This window comes from Lepisosteus oculatus, chromosome 19 (assembly GCF_040954835.1).
Source record: "Lepisosteus oculatus isolate fLepOcu1 chromosome 19, fLepOcu1.hap2, whole genome shotgun sequence".
Taxonomy (NCBI): Eukaryota; Metazoa; Chordata; class Actinopteri; order Semionotiformes; family Lepisosteidae; genus Lepisosteus; species Lepisosteus oculatus.
Window position 1 is genome coordinate 2094614 of NC_090714.1, and position 15409 is coordinate 2110022.

The 15409-nt window shown below is 41.5% G+C and overlaps 1 protein-coding gene and 1 long non-coding RNA gene across 4 annotated transcripts in view; one reads left to right on the plus strand and one right to left on the minus strand.

The window, feature by feature from the left end:
• Positions 1-12986, plus strand: part of ttyh3a (tweety family member 3a) — an 83545-nt gene extending 70559 nt beyond the window's left edge. Inside the window, exons 12-14 of one of the 3 annotated variants that reach the window (XM_069180639.1) lie at positions 995-1168; positions 2178-2253; positions 4583-4801. In XM_069180639.1, the coding sequence (XP_069036740.1) occupies positions 995-1168; positions 2178-2253; positions 4583-4663 (331 nt within the window). In that variant the 3' untranslated portion in view covers positions 4664-4801. Of the gene's footprint in view, positions 1-994; positions 1169-2177; positions 2254-4582; positions 4802-8826 lie in introns of those variants that run through there. The other 2 variants (XM_015359779.2, XM_015359781.2) reach the window with 2 other exon arrangements.
• On the minus strand, positions 2799-4866 carry LOC138224196 (uncharacterized). Its single transcript, XR_011182538.1, has 2 exons — positions 4779-4866; positions 2799-2993 (listed from the first exon to the last, which is right to left on the minus strand). It is a non-coding gene; the product is annotated as an uncharacterized lncRNA (long non-coding RNA).
• Positions 12987-15409: the final 2423 nt, after the last annotated feature.

The following is a 15409-nucleotide window of genomic DNA, read 5'->3' on the forward strand; positions in this document are numbered from 1 at the left end:
ACACCGCACCACGTAGCCAGTACAGGGGGTATATAATTTATATTATTATGAAGGGGGACTGGGAGACCGCTTCAAGGAACATGTCAGGGCTGTGAGGATCAAAGATCTCTCCAAGCCCATAGTTTCTCATTTCACCTCTAATGGCCACGATCATACTGATCTCTCCATCTGCGTTATCAAAGAGAGGTTCCTCAATTTCTATTGCAGAAAGACATCCGAAACCCAAATTATCCTGGAACTAGGATCACACCTTCCCCCTTCTCTCAAGGACAGACCCGTTTCCTTCTAATCCTCTCTATTCATTTGCAGGTTTTGACTTCACACCTCTCTCGGCTTCACAACACCTGCCCACTCTGCCTCTCTCCACTCCCGGCTCCCCTGTCCTCCCCTGCTTTATCAGCTGCTGACTTTCCTCTCTTTCTCAGACCCAAAGAAGGCTCCACAGCCGAAACGTTGTGTTTCTTTTGCTCTCTTTTCAGTATGGCATAAACCTTTCTAATTTCTAAACAAGTCCACTAGATGGAGACAGATGTGGTCAACTTCAGTTCTCTAGCTCTGCGCTTGTATTCTTCCTGACACTTCGCCTTTGTTGTTTTTCAGTTTTAAGAATGCCATTTCTACATATGGAGTAGCCATTTGATTTTGCCCTTCAGAGAGTTTCACAAGTTCGTTTTCACACTCCTTTCATCCTCTGCTGGGTGCTTTAAGATCATTAATGAAACTAACGCTTCTTAAGTAGTGCTTCAGAAATGTTTAGGTATTGAAGCTCAACAAAGTTTATTGAGCACTCCAGGGTGCTCTCTGCTCTTTAAGACCTCTTAAGCTCTGCTTCTCACGCCTCCAGGCGCGCGATTCAGCCCCGCTCGGAAATCGCTGTGTCTTTGCCCGGGGGTTTGCAGGGCCGTCTGTGAATGGAGCCGTCCGTGTGCCCAGGGGGAGAAGGGCAGGGGTCCCCGGCCTTGTGTTTCACTGTGCTGTTTTCTTGGTTCCGAAGGAACGAGGAGGATGGCGAGGAGGAGTCCGTGGCACACGGGAACCGACAGACTCACGATAACCTGTACCGTGTACACATGCCTAGTCTGTACAGCTGCGGGAGCAGTTATGGTAGTGAGACCAGCATTCCTGCTGCTGCACACACTGTCAGCAATGCACCCGTCACAGAGTACATGTGAGTTAGCGACACGGAGTCTTCTTTTTTCATATTGAACTTTGCATGCATTTATATCAGCACACTTATGCAAACACTTAAAATAAGAGCAAGTGAGCTGCTATCATTTCAAGTGACTGTACAGTATGCCATGAAGTAAGTCATAATAAATCCAGATTATTCCTCTGCCTCCTTTGTCTTTGTTAGAATTACATGTCTTCTTATATATAAAACTCCATTTAAGCTATGTAGTCACTGTAGATATGTGCACAATATTTTAAATAAAATTTTAAGCAACTTTACAAATTTTGCATATGGGACTTATAAATGCATCGGTGCATGTTGCTAGCTGTTCATTACTTTTGGGATTCTAAGAGTAAAGAAGCTGCTGGCTCTTGCTTATTTTAGCATATTGTCTATTGCACAACCTGAATCTCTGTGTACGAGTTTAGGACCTTGTGGTATAAAGTTAAGTTGAGACAGGACAGCGTGTGCCACACTGGGCTGTACAGTGCACGACGCGGAAGGGAACACAAGTTCTTTTTGCGAAGCATGAGTTCCTGTTTAGGGAATTGAGGAAGACACAGAGATATTTTAGTTCTCACTGTTGCAGTGGAAAGATGATTTTTCCTCTTTAAAGGCCTGCTGTAGCACTCAATGCGTCTGGCAGGCAGTTTGAAACCTTTTGCAGACGTACCGAGCTGGGGGAGGAAACCGCATGAGAACAGCCTGGAGAGCACTTCTCCTTTTGTGACGGCCCTCCGTAACTTGAAAAAAGTGAAGTGCCAGCCGGAGCTCAAGAAGCTCTTTGTATCAATTACCTCTGAACCGGGCAGCTGAGTTTAAAAAAAAAATACCAGCGCTCAAAACTTGTTCATTCAGCTATACTGAAGGATCCAAGTTTTATTTTTTAGGCTTTTGTGAGTATATACTGATCATGGGGCTTGGGGGTGGCATTTTTTTCTTCTTTCTGGCAGCCCCAAGCAGGACTGGTATAACAGAATGTTTCATTTCTTATATTGTGACACAGGAGCCAGAATGCAAACTTTCAGAACCCTCGGTGTGAGAACACCCCACTGATTGGCAGGGAGTCCCCTCCACCTTCTGTAAGTGTCCAGTTTGTTGGCTTTGATACTGCTCGGAAAGAGTGTCATTTTGGCAGCCTTGATTTTTTTGTTTTTGTTTTTTTTTTCCTTCTCCTTTTTTGTGTTTTTTTTGGGGGGTTTTGGTTTTTGCAAATCACCTTTCTGCGGTCTCTGTATGCCCAGGCATTCCCAAGTGGCAAAAAAGGGTATAGCAAAAGCATGACAACAATGACGAGCATTCGTTTGGTCTTCCTGCAGACTTACTGTGTCGGAAAAGACTCCCATTGCTTTCTGTAATTAATTTATCTGGCTTGTTCACCGGTTTGAACTCCACTGCAGCACCTGTTTTGAAAACAGTCCTTGTTTCCTGGCATACCTTTGGATTTCTCAGAGATAATGCAAGATAATCACACTGTACTTCAAGTATTGGACTATTTTAACAGCATACGCAGTACAGTGCCGTGAAAAAATATTTTTCCCCTTTCATATTTTCTGAAATTCCTAAAGGGGGCAAATACTTGTTCACAGAGCTTAAGTCAAGCAATAAGGCGTCGAAGGGGAGAAAATGGTTTCAATTTTTTTTTATTCAGATCTTTCAAAACATTCATTTGACAGATGACATCCATGCATTTATTTTGACTTCTTTTACGATGGCATCTTCACGCCCTGTGTGTCATTGTTTCCTGTAGCTTGCAGGGCAGTGTGGGTAGCATGTTGTAAGAGGCAAAGGGCAGTCGTCTGCTTCTTTGTTCTGTTTGGTTCTTAAAACAATGTGTCACTTTTAGTAGAATTCTAATTGTACGGAGCATCAGAAGAAACTAATCACTGTTCTTGCATGTATGGTTTTCGAGCAATAAAGTATACAGGTGATGGGTATTCATAAATGTTGGTGAAATTTTAATCAGTTGATCATTCTTGATCGATTGTGACGCACTTGAGTGACTTTGGCTGTTGCTTTAGCGCTGCCCTCATTAGCGGTGTGAGAGAAATTCTGAAAGGAAGTGACACTTCTCAAGAGAGGGGAGCGCCTTTGTGCCAACAGTACGCTGGAGCAACACCCCGGGCGGAGAGCAGGCGTGGAGGATGGCAAGGGAACTGTGCACAACAGACCGGCCGAGGGAGAGGTCCGAGGGGTTTGTCTGGAAGGGGTGTGTAGTTAGTACAGAGCTCCACTTGTAGTGATGGATGGTAGGCTGACCACACGGTGATCACGTCCTGGGACCACCCCTGGTGTCCCACCTGCAGCTGCGCCCTGATCTGACGGCCCTCCAGTTCGTCGGTGCGTGCACATGCTTATTCTGCACCTCGATGGGTTTTCGCCGCAAGGCGCGAATGTGGCAGACGCTGGGCTACAGGCACATATGTGTTCGTTCAGGCTTTATAAGAGGAATGGGAGAGTATCCCACAAGACAGCACCTGCAGCCTGCATCACAGAGGTACCATGCGTGTTGCTTCCCGCGGTGGCCACACACTGCACACACTGTCACCCTCACAGGATACTTCATTCTGCCCAGCCCTGTTGATGACACATCTTAATCCGCACAGCAATGTCTGTCGATACAATTTCAGTGCACCTCTCACAAAAAAGATGGTCATTTTCTTGCTAGGTTTGTGAGTCTGTTGCCCTTATTAGTGATGTTTCTGCTGATGCTCAGTATTTGGCTTGCAGATTAATTGAACGGATGATGTACTGCAGGCATTATTCAGTCTTCTTATTGCAGTCATTGTGAACTTGAGTAATCTGTAAATGTGATCTTAAAATTATGTGGATACAAGTAACTTCCATTAGCTCCTCTCCAAAAAAAAGACACCTTCAGTTGATTAAAGTGCTTCCCCAGCAATGTTGTTATTGTTTCCAAACCCATGAGCAACCGGAAACAAATGACAGAGCATGCTAAAGCTTTTCTTGTTTGAGAAGTTGGCCACATGGCATATAGTATGCGTCTTAAATATCTTGTCTGAATTTGCCTTTTGTTTTGCGGTCCAAGCAGAAACATCATTTAGAAGCTGGGGATTTCTGTTGTGTAGGGCGTTTGGCTATGATACACACTCCCCCCTATTTGTAAATGGAACCATCTTCGACGTCACTTGTCAGAGCACTGCAAGATTAAAGCCTCAAGGACCAGTGCAGTCAAGCAAAGCGAACAAAGAAGAGATTTTTTCCTTTGTCTTTCACTCTTCCCGTTCCTCTGCCTCTCCCTGCCCATGGACTCAGACAGCTGCTAATGCAAAGGGACAGCGAGGTCTCTCCCTCCGGTCGCTGGCTTGCACTGTGTGTGTGTATCTTGTTCTTGCACGTAGAGGCTGCACTGTGTGTTTTCTCTCTTTTCTTTTCTGCGAACCGAAACAGTTGTATTTGACTGCCACGGACAGTAACAGCCACCACAGCTGGCAGTTAAAGCCCTCGGACAGTGCAAGATCCTTTTGGTAACAACGTCTGCTATTCTAACAGGTACTGCAAACAAGCCCCGCACACCGCCTTCCCAAATTCACCCAAAGCCACCACCTCCCTGCCTCATCAGCCCCCCCTGCAACCGGTGTCCCACCTCTCTCTGTCCCTCTGCGCTCATTCCTCTTCACCCGAGGAAGCGGAGCTGCGGGCAGCATGCCATCCTCTCCCAGCGCCTGTTCTGAAGAGCTCCAGCCTGCTTGCTGTGTCTTCCATCTCTGTTGTGCCTCTCCCAGCACGTTTTGTTGCTGTCCCTTTGGGAAGATAATCCAGCCCTCTGTGGAGTTAAAGACTCGTTTCACTGCGGGAGGAGATCCCCTCTTTTAGTTTGCTTCTAGGCTTCGGATGTAGCGATTGCTCTGGGAAAAAAAAAAGATCTTTCTGTCCTTCTCGAGCGTTTGTAGGAGTGAGAGCCGTCTGGCATTTGATTACGTTGTGACTGCCTCCCCAGTGAAGGTGATGTTTATGAGACAGAGAACGCAAGTGGAAAGAACATGGAAATGAGCTCAAAACCAAGAACCAGAAGCACTTCTGTACAGGTTGTGGGAGTCTGGAATAAGCTACCCAGTTACGTTGTTGAAGCAAGTAACCTGGCTTCTTTAAAAAAAAACAGCTGGATGAGGTCTTTGGATCAATTACATGCTCACTACCGAAGAGGTTAGATCAAACCCAAACAGGATTGTATGACCTCCTCTCATTTTGTTTTGTGTAATTTTCATCCAAATGGACTGGTCCATTTGACTTTTGTTTTTCCTGATTCAGCAGTTAAAAAGCAAGCTATGCATTTTACCAAACAGTGTCTCTGTGCCTCACACTAGATAAACCTGGTGCTTCAAAGACATTTTTATATGTGGAATTGTATCACCAATGCATATGTGTATTGTTAGAATGAAGAAGGTTTTTTTTCTGACTGAATAGCATGTCTTTATTATTAGTCCAAAATGGCTTATTAATTTACTCAATGCCCACAGAGACTGGTTTTCTTCAGTGTCAAATAGTAGCTGCGAATTTTGCTGAACATTTTGGCGTAGCATTCAAAGTGGCCCATCAAACGCAATCAGTATGGAGATCAGAAAGATAGATCTGTGGATTCTAGTTGCATCAGATTTTGAAGAATTTAAATTTACTGCTGTTTTGTATATGTTAACAGAGCAGTACTGTCATGTACTTTTTAGCTTAGGTTATAGTAATTTCGTACTTCTGGGTTTCTTCATTTTTCCATAATTTTTCAAGCATGTTTAGGGCTGGAATTTAATGTTTTCAGGTACTTGTATCCACAGGGCGATGCATAAGTAGCCCTGCCTTCACAGTCCTCTTAGGTCTTCCCTGTTATGTTATTACTACACATGGCCCTTGTTGTCAGGGAAGTAGTGTGTGAGCCAGCTGTTGGGATCTGTTCTGCCCTGATTATCACCTAGAACGTATTTGTGCTGGTTCAAGTTTTCTCATTTAAATCTCCTGTCACATCATATCCTTCTGCAATTCACTGGGTTTTACTGTATCTGACAGCAACATAACCCCAAACTTTTGTTTTTGCTTTGATAATCTTTTTGTTCTCTTCTCAATAGCTGTTTCACCTTTGGAGATTATAAATGGCATGCCTTTAAATCTCTATTCCCGTTTGATTTCAGTTCCCTCTTTGTTCATCATCCATCGTGATGTTTTGGTGTTGCTGTCTCGTAGGAGCCTCTGTTTTTGACGCCCAGCTGGTGCACGTGACTTTTAGCGGTCTTTGATCAGGAGACCCAATGTACAGTACCATTGAAATCAGCAGCAAGATGAATGCTAATTAAAATAATTAGGTTTCTTTTACTTGTGATCCTCCTCGTGTCTGACATTTCTCATTTTACAGTTACTGTCTATTCTGGATCTGCTGCTGATGGTTTCCACTCCATAATGTGAATATCTTTTTGGGGAGAGAAAGGCGATTAAGAAAACTTGATATTATGTCTTTCCTTGGAACCAAGGCAAAGTGCACGACACATTTTTCTCCAGACTGTTCACGGCTTCTGTTCAAACAAAGCAGTAGCTCTTTGCCTCACCTGTCAGCTTCTGTCTTGACCCAGGTTTTCGTATTTCGCTTGTCTCAGGCTAGAATCCAAGTTTCTCACTAAGGGGAGTGGTCAATCCATTAAGAGGGACTGTACTTTTTCTTCATTATTGAAGAGATGGAAAGACAGTAAAACATATTCACCGCGAAAACATTTCTGTGGGGCGATACTTTTTCCATTAGCCGGTGATTCACGTGTAGTTTCAGCAGAATTTCAGTGACATTTGCAAGTACTCTGTGAATTTGACCACCAGTAGAGATATAAAGACCAGCCTTAAATCGTACGGACATACAATCTTTGTTTTGCATCTTTTTGCGACTGTGAATTACACAAGGTTGCAGCTGTTGACTGAAGAAGATCATTGGAGACTCAGATTATTTACAGCTGGTGCAAGTATACTGTTAAAAAGCAACTTTATGCCAGGGTTTAACAAAATGTGCAAGACTGTATGTGTTGTGTTCCTGTGTTATTATATTCCTGTTTGCTCTCTGTTGTTTTCTGTATATGTAGCTTAATTATTGTCTCATTGGAAAATTGAATCAGTTACGATGAAATGCTGTTTTGGCCTTTGTTTAAGCCTTGATGGAGAACATTCTAACAGAATCTATGTAGATAAGAATGGCCATATAATTTTTTTAAGGCTGAAGAAGAAAACATTTTTTTACAAGGAACACCAGAAAGCAGTTCTCCTCTGCATGTGTTTTACAGGTAAAATTTGTATCTTGACACAAAGCAATGTTTAAATTTAAATTAGTTTAATGTTTCAGTTAAGTAGCATTCTCGCTTATTAAATGTACACTCTTTTATCTTTTTAACTTAAGTATTAAAATTGGCCTTCTTTTTGGTCTTTTTTAGGAAATTGCTCTTGAAACGACTGTAGGTTCACATTTATCTAATGAATGCCAGTGCAGAGTGACGTTTCTTTCTGAGCAAATGGAAATGGCTGTAATACTTTTCTGTTGTAGTTTTACCTTATTAAAACTTATAAAATTTATATCATGACTAAATTCATATCAACTACATGCTGCTCACGGTTTGAAGTTGCATTAGATTTTTACCTAAAAATAAAGTGGAGATTAATAAATACATTTTTAATCATTTACATGTAATTACTTCTGTGCTAAGGGACTGTCAGTCCATGGTAGTGGATTATTCAATCTACTAATCAGGTTGCTACATGGGTGGTATCAACAAGCCACATTGTAATTCATTCAGGTCAAATAATTTTGAGTTGAAGCTATTGTGCCACATACATTTGCATATTCGTTTTCTTTGATGTTGATGTCTTAACAGTCTTCAAACATTTTTTAAGGCTCTGTTGTGGATTCTCTCATTTCTTTACAGGCTGTCAAAATGACACTAACGAAATAACAGCATTATTACTTTGTGTTTTATTAGTACTTAAATGTGTCTTTGTTGCCATTTGTGAACTTGTTTTACTTGTCACCATGATCAGAAGCTCTCTGAACTCTCTGTTCTATTTTTTAAATGAATCACACACTGTGGTTGACTACAAAGCATTGGACTATATTTAATAATAATGCTTGAAGCCTAGAACCTCATTATAAAGTGATCTACCTTTTGTTTCTTTAAAAAAAGCACAACACCTTGCATGCTGATGAAAAGGGTGGCTTTTGTATGTTATTGATTCCCTGCATTTTATAATGCCTTGCATCTGCCTTAAAATGAATAAGAAAAAATGCCTGCTCATACTGCATAAGTTGCATCTCAGGAGGGGTAGTACAGCCTATGATTAAGAAAATACAGTAAAAAGTAACCAAATATGCTAGGCACAATTACTACAAGCAGAACAAGCCTGTTTCAACAGCTTCCAAAGTGTATCAGCTATCAGCGCTGTGACCTTTAACCTGTAATATTAATAGCTGCTGTGGTGGATTTAATATAAATCCAAGATCACCCACCATGTGAGTGAATCACGTAGACAGAGGCTCTCCCGTCAGATAGGATCGCCTGCAAACTGCAGATCTAATTCTCCGTCTGCCGCTTTCAGAGTTGTTTGTCTCACTTGCAGGCTTGTTCTATGACGTGTGAGCAAATGTCTATACTGTTCTTTTTCTTTCTTTCCCCTTGCAGTACACCTCAAGCATGAGGGCCAAATACCTCGCTACCAACCGACCAGACCCGAACAACACTGTACACTAAAGGCCCACTCGCTCACTGACCATCCTGAAACCCTACAGCTTCTGGACTCTTCCACTAGATCCATCACCACGTCGTCACCCAACCCCCCCACCCCCACCCCTCCGCCAGCACCCCCGCCACCTCCAGGCAAAGATCTGCTTTTGTTTCCTCTTCACCCAGACCGGACATTCAATCAGTTTCAGTCAAGCTAATGAGCCATTTACTACTTGGATGTGCACTTAAAATGGAAAGTATTGTGTGCGTGAGTGTGTGAATAATACAATAATACACCTGGGTCAGATTTTTCCTTTTGTTTTTAAAACCTCGATGCTGTTGCCCCTGCATCCCTATGCCAGAATCGGACAGGGCAGCCAGCAAGACGAGTTCGGTTTCGCTCGCCTGCAGGAAGGCCAAAGCACACTCCGCTCCACCTGGCCTCAAATCACGGAAGTCATTCCCGATGCGTTCTGCCCCGGATGTTCACAAGTTATCGGGATGTTCGAATTGCCAGGACTTTACTGATGCGGCTTTTTCCCCAGACGAGAGATGTTCTATCTCACTGGATCTTCAGCCCCTGCTCGCTCTGTTCCTCCTGCATTGAGCCACCCACCTGCTTGTAATTATGCAAGTCGTGCGTGCTGAAATACAGGCCTCGCCCCTTTTTTTAAAAAGCAGCGTTTTAATCGCGGCCCGCTGCTCCCTGATCACATTATCCCGATCTGCAGATCGAGTCGAGTGTAAATAAATCTTTGAAGAAGACCCACGCATGCGTGGCGACTGTGTGGCCATATTCCAGTCAGAGTGCGAAAGCTGCGTTTCAGTACTGTGCCATGTGTCGGAGAGCAAACAGTATTTTGTATTTCTGAGTCCTCAGCGGCCTCTGGATGCACACCTTTACAGATCTGCAGCTGGTGGAGGCACCGTCTGTGTATGCAACATTAATTGGCTGCAATAATGTAACTTAGGTTTGTGGCTGAGCAATAGTCAAATAGGTTCTTCTTAACTTTTTAAAACTTGATGATTTTAAATTTCGTATCAAGATAGGTCATTCGTAAAACTTGATTTTCAGAAAACCGCCCTTTTTTGTGGTGGATTTCACTGCTTTGAAGAAACGATTAGCAAAAGGCTCGTTTTTAAGATTTTGTTTGTGCATAATTTAAACCTGATTTACTGTACATTTCTGAAGAATATGCAGAACACTTTGTATGTTATCTTTGTTGATTTATTTGGTTGGTTCATTAAGAGCAAACTAATACTGGAAATAAGTGACTGGTCACACTGATCAGAAAATGGAGCTGTAGTACCGCAAACATGGTAGCTTTCGGGGCAAATTGAATTTTGCACCGTTGAAGGAGGAGGGAAAGAACAGTGTCGCAGAATAAAGGGCAGTAGGATTCCTACTGCTTAGGGGCATGCTCAGGAAGTGATTCTACATTTTTGGTTTTATTTCTACACACAAAGACAAGGGAGGTAAACTGTTTTTATTAGAAGGGGCAGGGTAAAGTATGCGGATTCCCTTAAAACTGCCATGAATTATGAGGGACCGCTTCTAACAAGGGGTTCAGAGGGGGTTGTCTTGACCCCTATTGTGAAAGCTAACTGGGTGCGCATTATATAGGCCATATAACACCCCTCAGGGGGGCGCTATTGTACAGAGATGGGTGAAGGCTTGGCTATGGCGTTTTTTGCAAGGTGCTGTGGAATAAGGAACTGTGATTAAAGGTGTCCTACACGCATTCTTTCATTCCTTCTACAATACTGGCATTATTTCTCTTAAATAGCAAATGAAAAAGGGACCGGATTTTTTCCAGAACTGGTGATAAGGTTTTCACATTGTAATCCTGGCAGAGAAACACATGATTACTGTGCACTGGAAATCTGCTTGAGCGATAACCACAAAACAGAACATGCCTTGTCTTCAGGAGATCACAGGTGCAAACTAACTGAGGGCCATTGACATTGTTCATTTTTTTTTTGTCAAAGAACCTGTCTTACTTTGTGGAAAAAGAAAGCAAGAAAAATGTTCTGCTTTTCCACGCATTTCTGACTTATCATTGCATGGACATAACACCCTGCTCAGATTACTGTAAGTTACGAGCTGGATTTCAGTAGGCTGCACGCATACTAAAGAAAAAACATGGGACCAGTGGCCTACCATTGTTAATTATAATGACTTGTTAAAACAAAAGTGTGACTTTGTTCTTTCCCAGGTTTTGCAAACAGAGTGATACAAGGTCCAGGAGCCAGAGGGAGGAATTTGTATTGTAGTTCACTGACGTTGTGAGCATTTGTGTGCATGTTAAATGTGAAACGGACGTCGCTTACAGCAAAATTGAGTAAGGCATTATGGTCAGTGCCAAATGTGTGAACAAGGAAAGGACTTTCTGACCTCAATCATTAACTGCAAAAGGGGAGCGATGCAGAATGGAATTGGGAAAAGTCAGAGGTGTCTTATGGATCCTTGCAGTCTCTTTTTCAAGTACTGTATTACAAGATCTACACGAGATGTCTTTCTAGACGCTTTTGTTTAAAGTGTGAAAAGCATTGGGAATGCACCTGAAATGAACGCGTTGGTGCTTTTTCTTCATATACAATGTGACTTAACAAATACTAGGGGTTTTTGTTTTTATTTCTTCTCCTTCCTCCCCCCCCCCATCGTGGTCTGAATGTGTTTTGGGGTTCTGGAATCAAGGGGCAGTGGAGCTGAGGACCGCCGCGGACAGCGGCCACCGCACACGGTCTTTTCTCGAAAGCACAAGCCCTGGACTTATTTATACCGTGGTAAGAAAAGCACACCTGCCAAGGAGCCGAGAACTGTGCAGTGTGAATCCGATCGGGTGGAAGGACGGCTCCGCGCTTCACCTTGAAAGACTTTGATTAAAACTGTAAGATATTTTGCTGTGAATCTCTCAGACTTCCAGTTTTCTAGTGCTAGTGTAATTCCTGTGTGTGAAGTGGTCAGTGCGTCTGCTTGCCAATGAAAAAGGGCTCAAACTCTCACGCTGACTCGCCCATTTCCCTTTCCCCTGTCAAATCCCACACAAGAAACTGTATTTAAACAGTGATAATGCCATGAGAAGAGACCCTCATAGAGTAGTGGTGCTTGTCTATATAGCATTTCGGTGTTTAAAAAATATCTGATGGTGAAATTATCAGGCTTATAAAAGAGCACTCCCTTTTAAGGTAAAGAAAAAACAAGAACTAAAATCATAGGACTCTTTCAGCTTCCAACCGAGAAAAAAACATGTCGGTTGATATCCGAACACTTTTAATACTCTGAGGACCTGGTTTTGAGGAAATGTCTGAAAGAAAAGTTTAGTTTTGGGATTGCGTAACCCTGGAAATGTAAAACACAGTATTGAACTACTAATGTGACCATAGGGGTTGCTCAGTTTTTATCATGGAAGCCTGTTTTCTTTTTGGTACCTTTTGTTCAAACAACATTTTTAATGCCCGAGAAAAACGGTTGTACACAAAAAGTTGTGTTCTGTAAATTTTGCGACCACCAAAAATATATCTCTCTTATTTGCCCTTTTTTGTTGTTTTACATCACTGTCCTTTTTGTAAATTTACATTTTTTAGTAAGCCCAACGAACCAAAAAACACACCTCAGTGATATTTGAGCCCTAACTTTCTAAAAGAGAACAAATATGTAGTTTTTTTTTCTTATTCTGTGAGAAAAGACCGTTTTATGTAATAGTGAGACAATCTATTGTTTTTAAGTAGCAACTTTCTCTTTATTAATAATTGCTAGAACAATGTATCTAAAAAGTAATGTTTGCACGAAGAAGAGAAAATTCTGGTAAAATACAATTTGCCTTTGTAAACGTTTTTAAACCATTACTTTTTTTCTTTGTCATTACCACTTTTTTATGAAATAGCTTTGATTTTCTCAGTGTATTGGTGTTACTAGCGTACACGGCATTTTTTTCTTTCTCAATTGTCAATAAATTTTGGTCTTGCATTACTGTTTTTAATACTTACTTTTTTCTTTTTGTTACTTTATAATATTGTTTTGCAATTACTAAACTGTTGTACATGTTAAACCTGTGGTTTTATTGAGCTTGACTTCAGTGTTTTAAAATCCAATTAAAGTTACCTTAACCGATGAATACTGGATTTATTTTTTTCCAAACGCCTACGCAACTTGTATGATTTATTTGCCCCACTTTGTAAAATGCAACACGTTTAAAATCTTTTTCAACAATGTAATTCTCTATTGCTACCAGTAGAGGGATGCCTCACTTGCTTTATTCCTTTGCTTGTGACAGTTCCATCCATGTAGTCTTCTGTTTTGCTGTCTCTCATTAAAGTTGGACCATTACCATTTGAAAAACGTAGTTAAAAAGTGCTGACTACTTGGCGCAAAAGTAAGGTACAACAGCAGAGACTTGAACCCACAGCCTGCCATTGTGAGACTGCCCTCAAGTATAATATTTGTTTAATTTCTGTGTGCTTCCATGCCTATATTTGATCATATTGTGAACAAATACAATGATTTCAGGTCAGTATAAGTATGGGGACATATTCACTATAAGTTTCAAAGTGGAAAAATTGAGATGCTTTGCCCAGCCCTGGTTGGAGGCACTATGAGTTCTTGCCTTTTCTTGAGATGTTCTGGCTTCAGTTGTTTCCTTCTCAATGTAAAATGCACGCTCAGTTGGATATGGATCTGAGAGTAGGACTGTTTTCTCCTGATGGACAGCTTGGTTGCGCTGGCTTTCATCGTCACCACGCTGCAGGATGAGGAACTGCCCAATCTACACGTAAGCTTTTTCCTCATACACAAGTAAACAACGTGATGCTGTAAAGTCTGTCCAGTTCTGCTGCTGTCATCATTAGTTACGTGAGCGTTGTGGAAAGGGCAGTGCAGGCCCAGGCCGAAACGTTTCCTCCACCTTCACAATTGTGGTGGTGGCCTTGGGAACATCTGCAGTAACTTTCTATTACTATTGGTAACATTTCCAGAACTCTTCTGGCTCATGTTTGTTCTTCAGAGATAATTCTAGTCTGGCTTTTCTGTTCTTGATGCGGAAGTAGGGTTTACATTTTGCAATATCGCCTTTTCCTGTCAATATTTTTGATTCCTTGTTCTCTGCACTCTGGGAGTTATTGGTAGTTTCACTGACAGTGGCTTTAGGGTTTTCTTTCGTGGCACTGATAGTCTTTGCCCAATATCTGTGGCATGGTTCTGTGGGAGTTTCTTTCCTTTTAGCTTCAAACCTGGAGCTTTCAGCCTTTCATTTGAGTTTTGACTAAAGACACCAAATACTGAAGTGAGACATGTTGATGTCCACCCTTTGCTTGTACCAATACTTTTTCTCCCTCAAAATTGGCTCAACACTATCAGTTTATTTAATTGATCCATGAGTTCATAGTGAAAATAGTCTTCTCTGTCTCAGTGTGTTTGGAGGGCACTGTATTAGTAACGGAACAAAACAACTATCAGGCCGGGGTACCTCAGCTCCTGTCTTCCTAGGGCCACAGTAAGTATCTTCAAGTTTTAGTTTTCTTTCTGTCTGAGTTGTTAAGTCGGTGCTTAAACTAAGGGATCCTTTTCCAAGACAATGCTTCTTTCCCCACAAGAGAAATGACTTAAAGTAGAAATTAAAGTTGGAAATAAAGGAGAAATTACTATAAAGTAGAAATGCAATATACGATATCCCAGTCAAGCTGAGGATGAAGCAGACAAACTGGTACAATCTGTTGGCACATTCCGGAAGTATTCAGCCTCCTACTGCTAGGCTAAAAGTATCTGATGAATATTTTTGCAAGGTTTTCCACAGATAGACATGGCTAGCATGAACACAATGGTGTGATGAATGTTCAGGCCAGTAGAGGGATGTCGAGTGCTGGGTGTAACCAGCAGCAATGGGCTCAGCTCCATGTGAAACAATGAGAGAACACATACCAGAAAGATAAAATCCGAAAGAACATAAACAGTGATGAAGCACATGTAAATAAAGTGTAAAATGGGTAGTCTAAATGTATGTATATGCACTTAAAAATGATAAACTATAGAAGGCTTATATATGAAAATGGCTAATTGAAATAAAAGAATGATCCCATGGACATGAAGCACAAAATCCTTTCACAGCTTTATGAATACCAGTTCATTAAGATCCTTCAAGACGGTGTGATGAAACCCATAGACTCAGACATTCTTAATATACTGTTGATTCAGATTAGGATCTAAAGAAAGAAGACAAATTGATTTTTAGTTATTCTTCCGTACTTCTTACAATATACCTTATTCAGGATGTTTTACACCTGTAATATCATGCACATTTGTTTTTAAATGCTTCTCTAAATATCTCAGAGATATACAAGAACTTACTGAATTTATTCAGATTTATCTCTGTTACTAGATACAAATGCCAGATTTCTTTAAAGAAATGCACAAAACCCTCCACTGCATGGCTGCATAAAAACCTCCACAATGATCTTCTTTAAAAGCAGATTAATACCATTATGAATTATCACAAACGGAGCAATTGGATTGGTTTGGCACAGTCTGTACCAAAGCATGAAATAT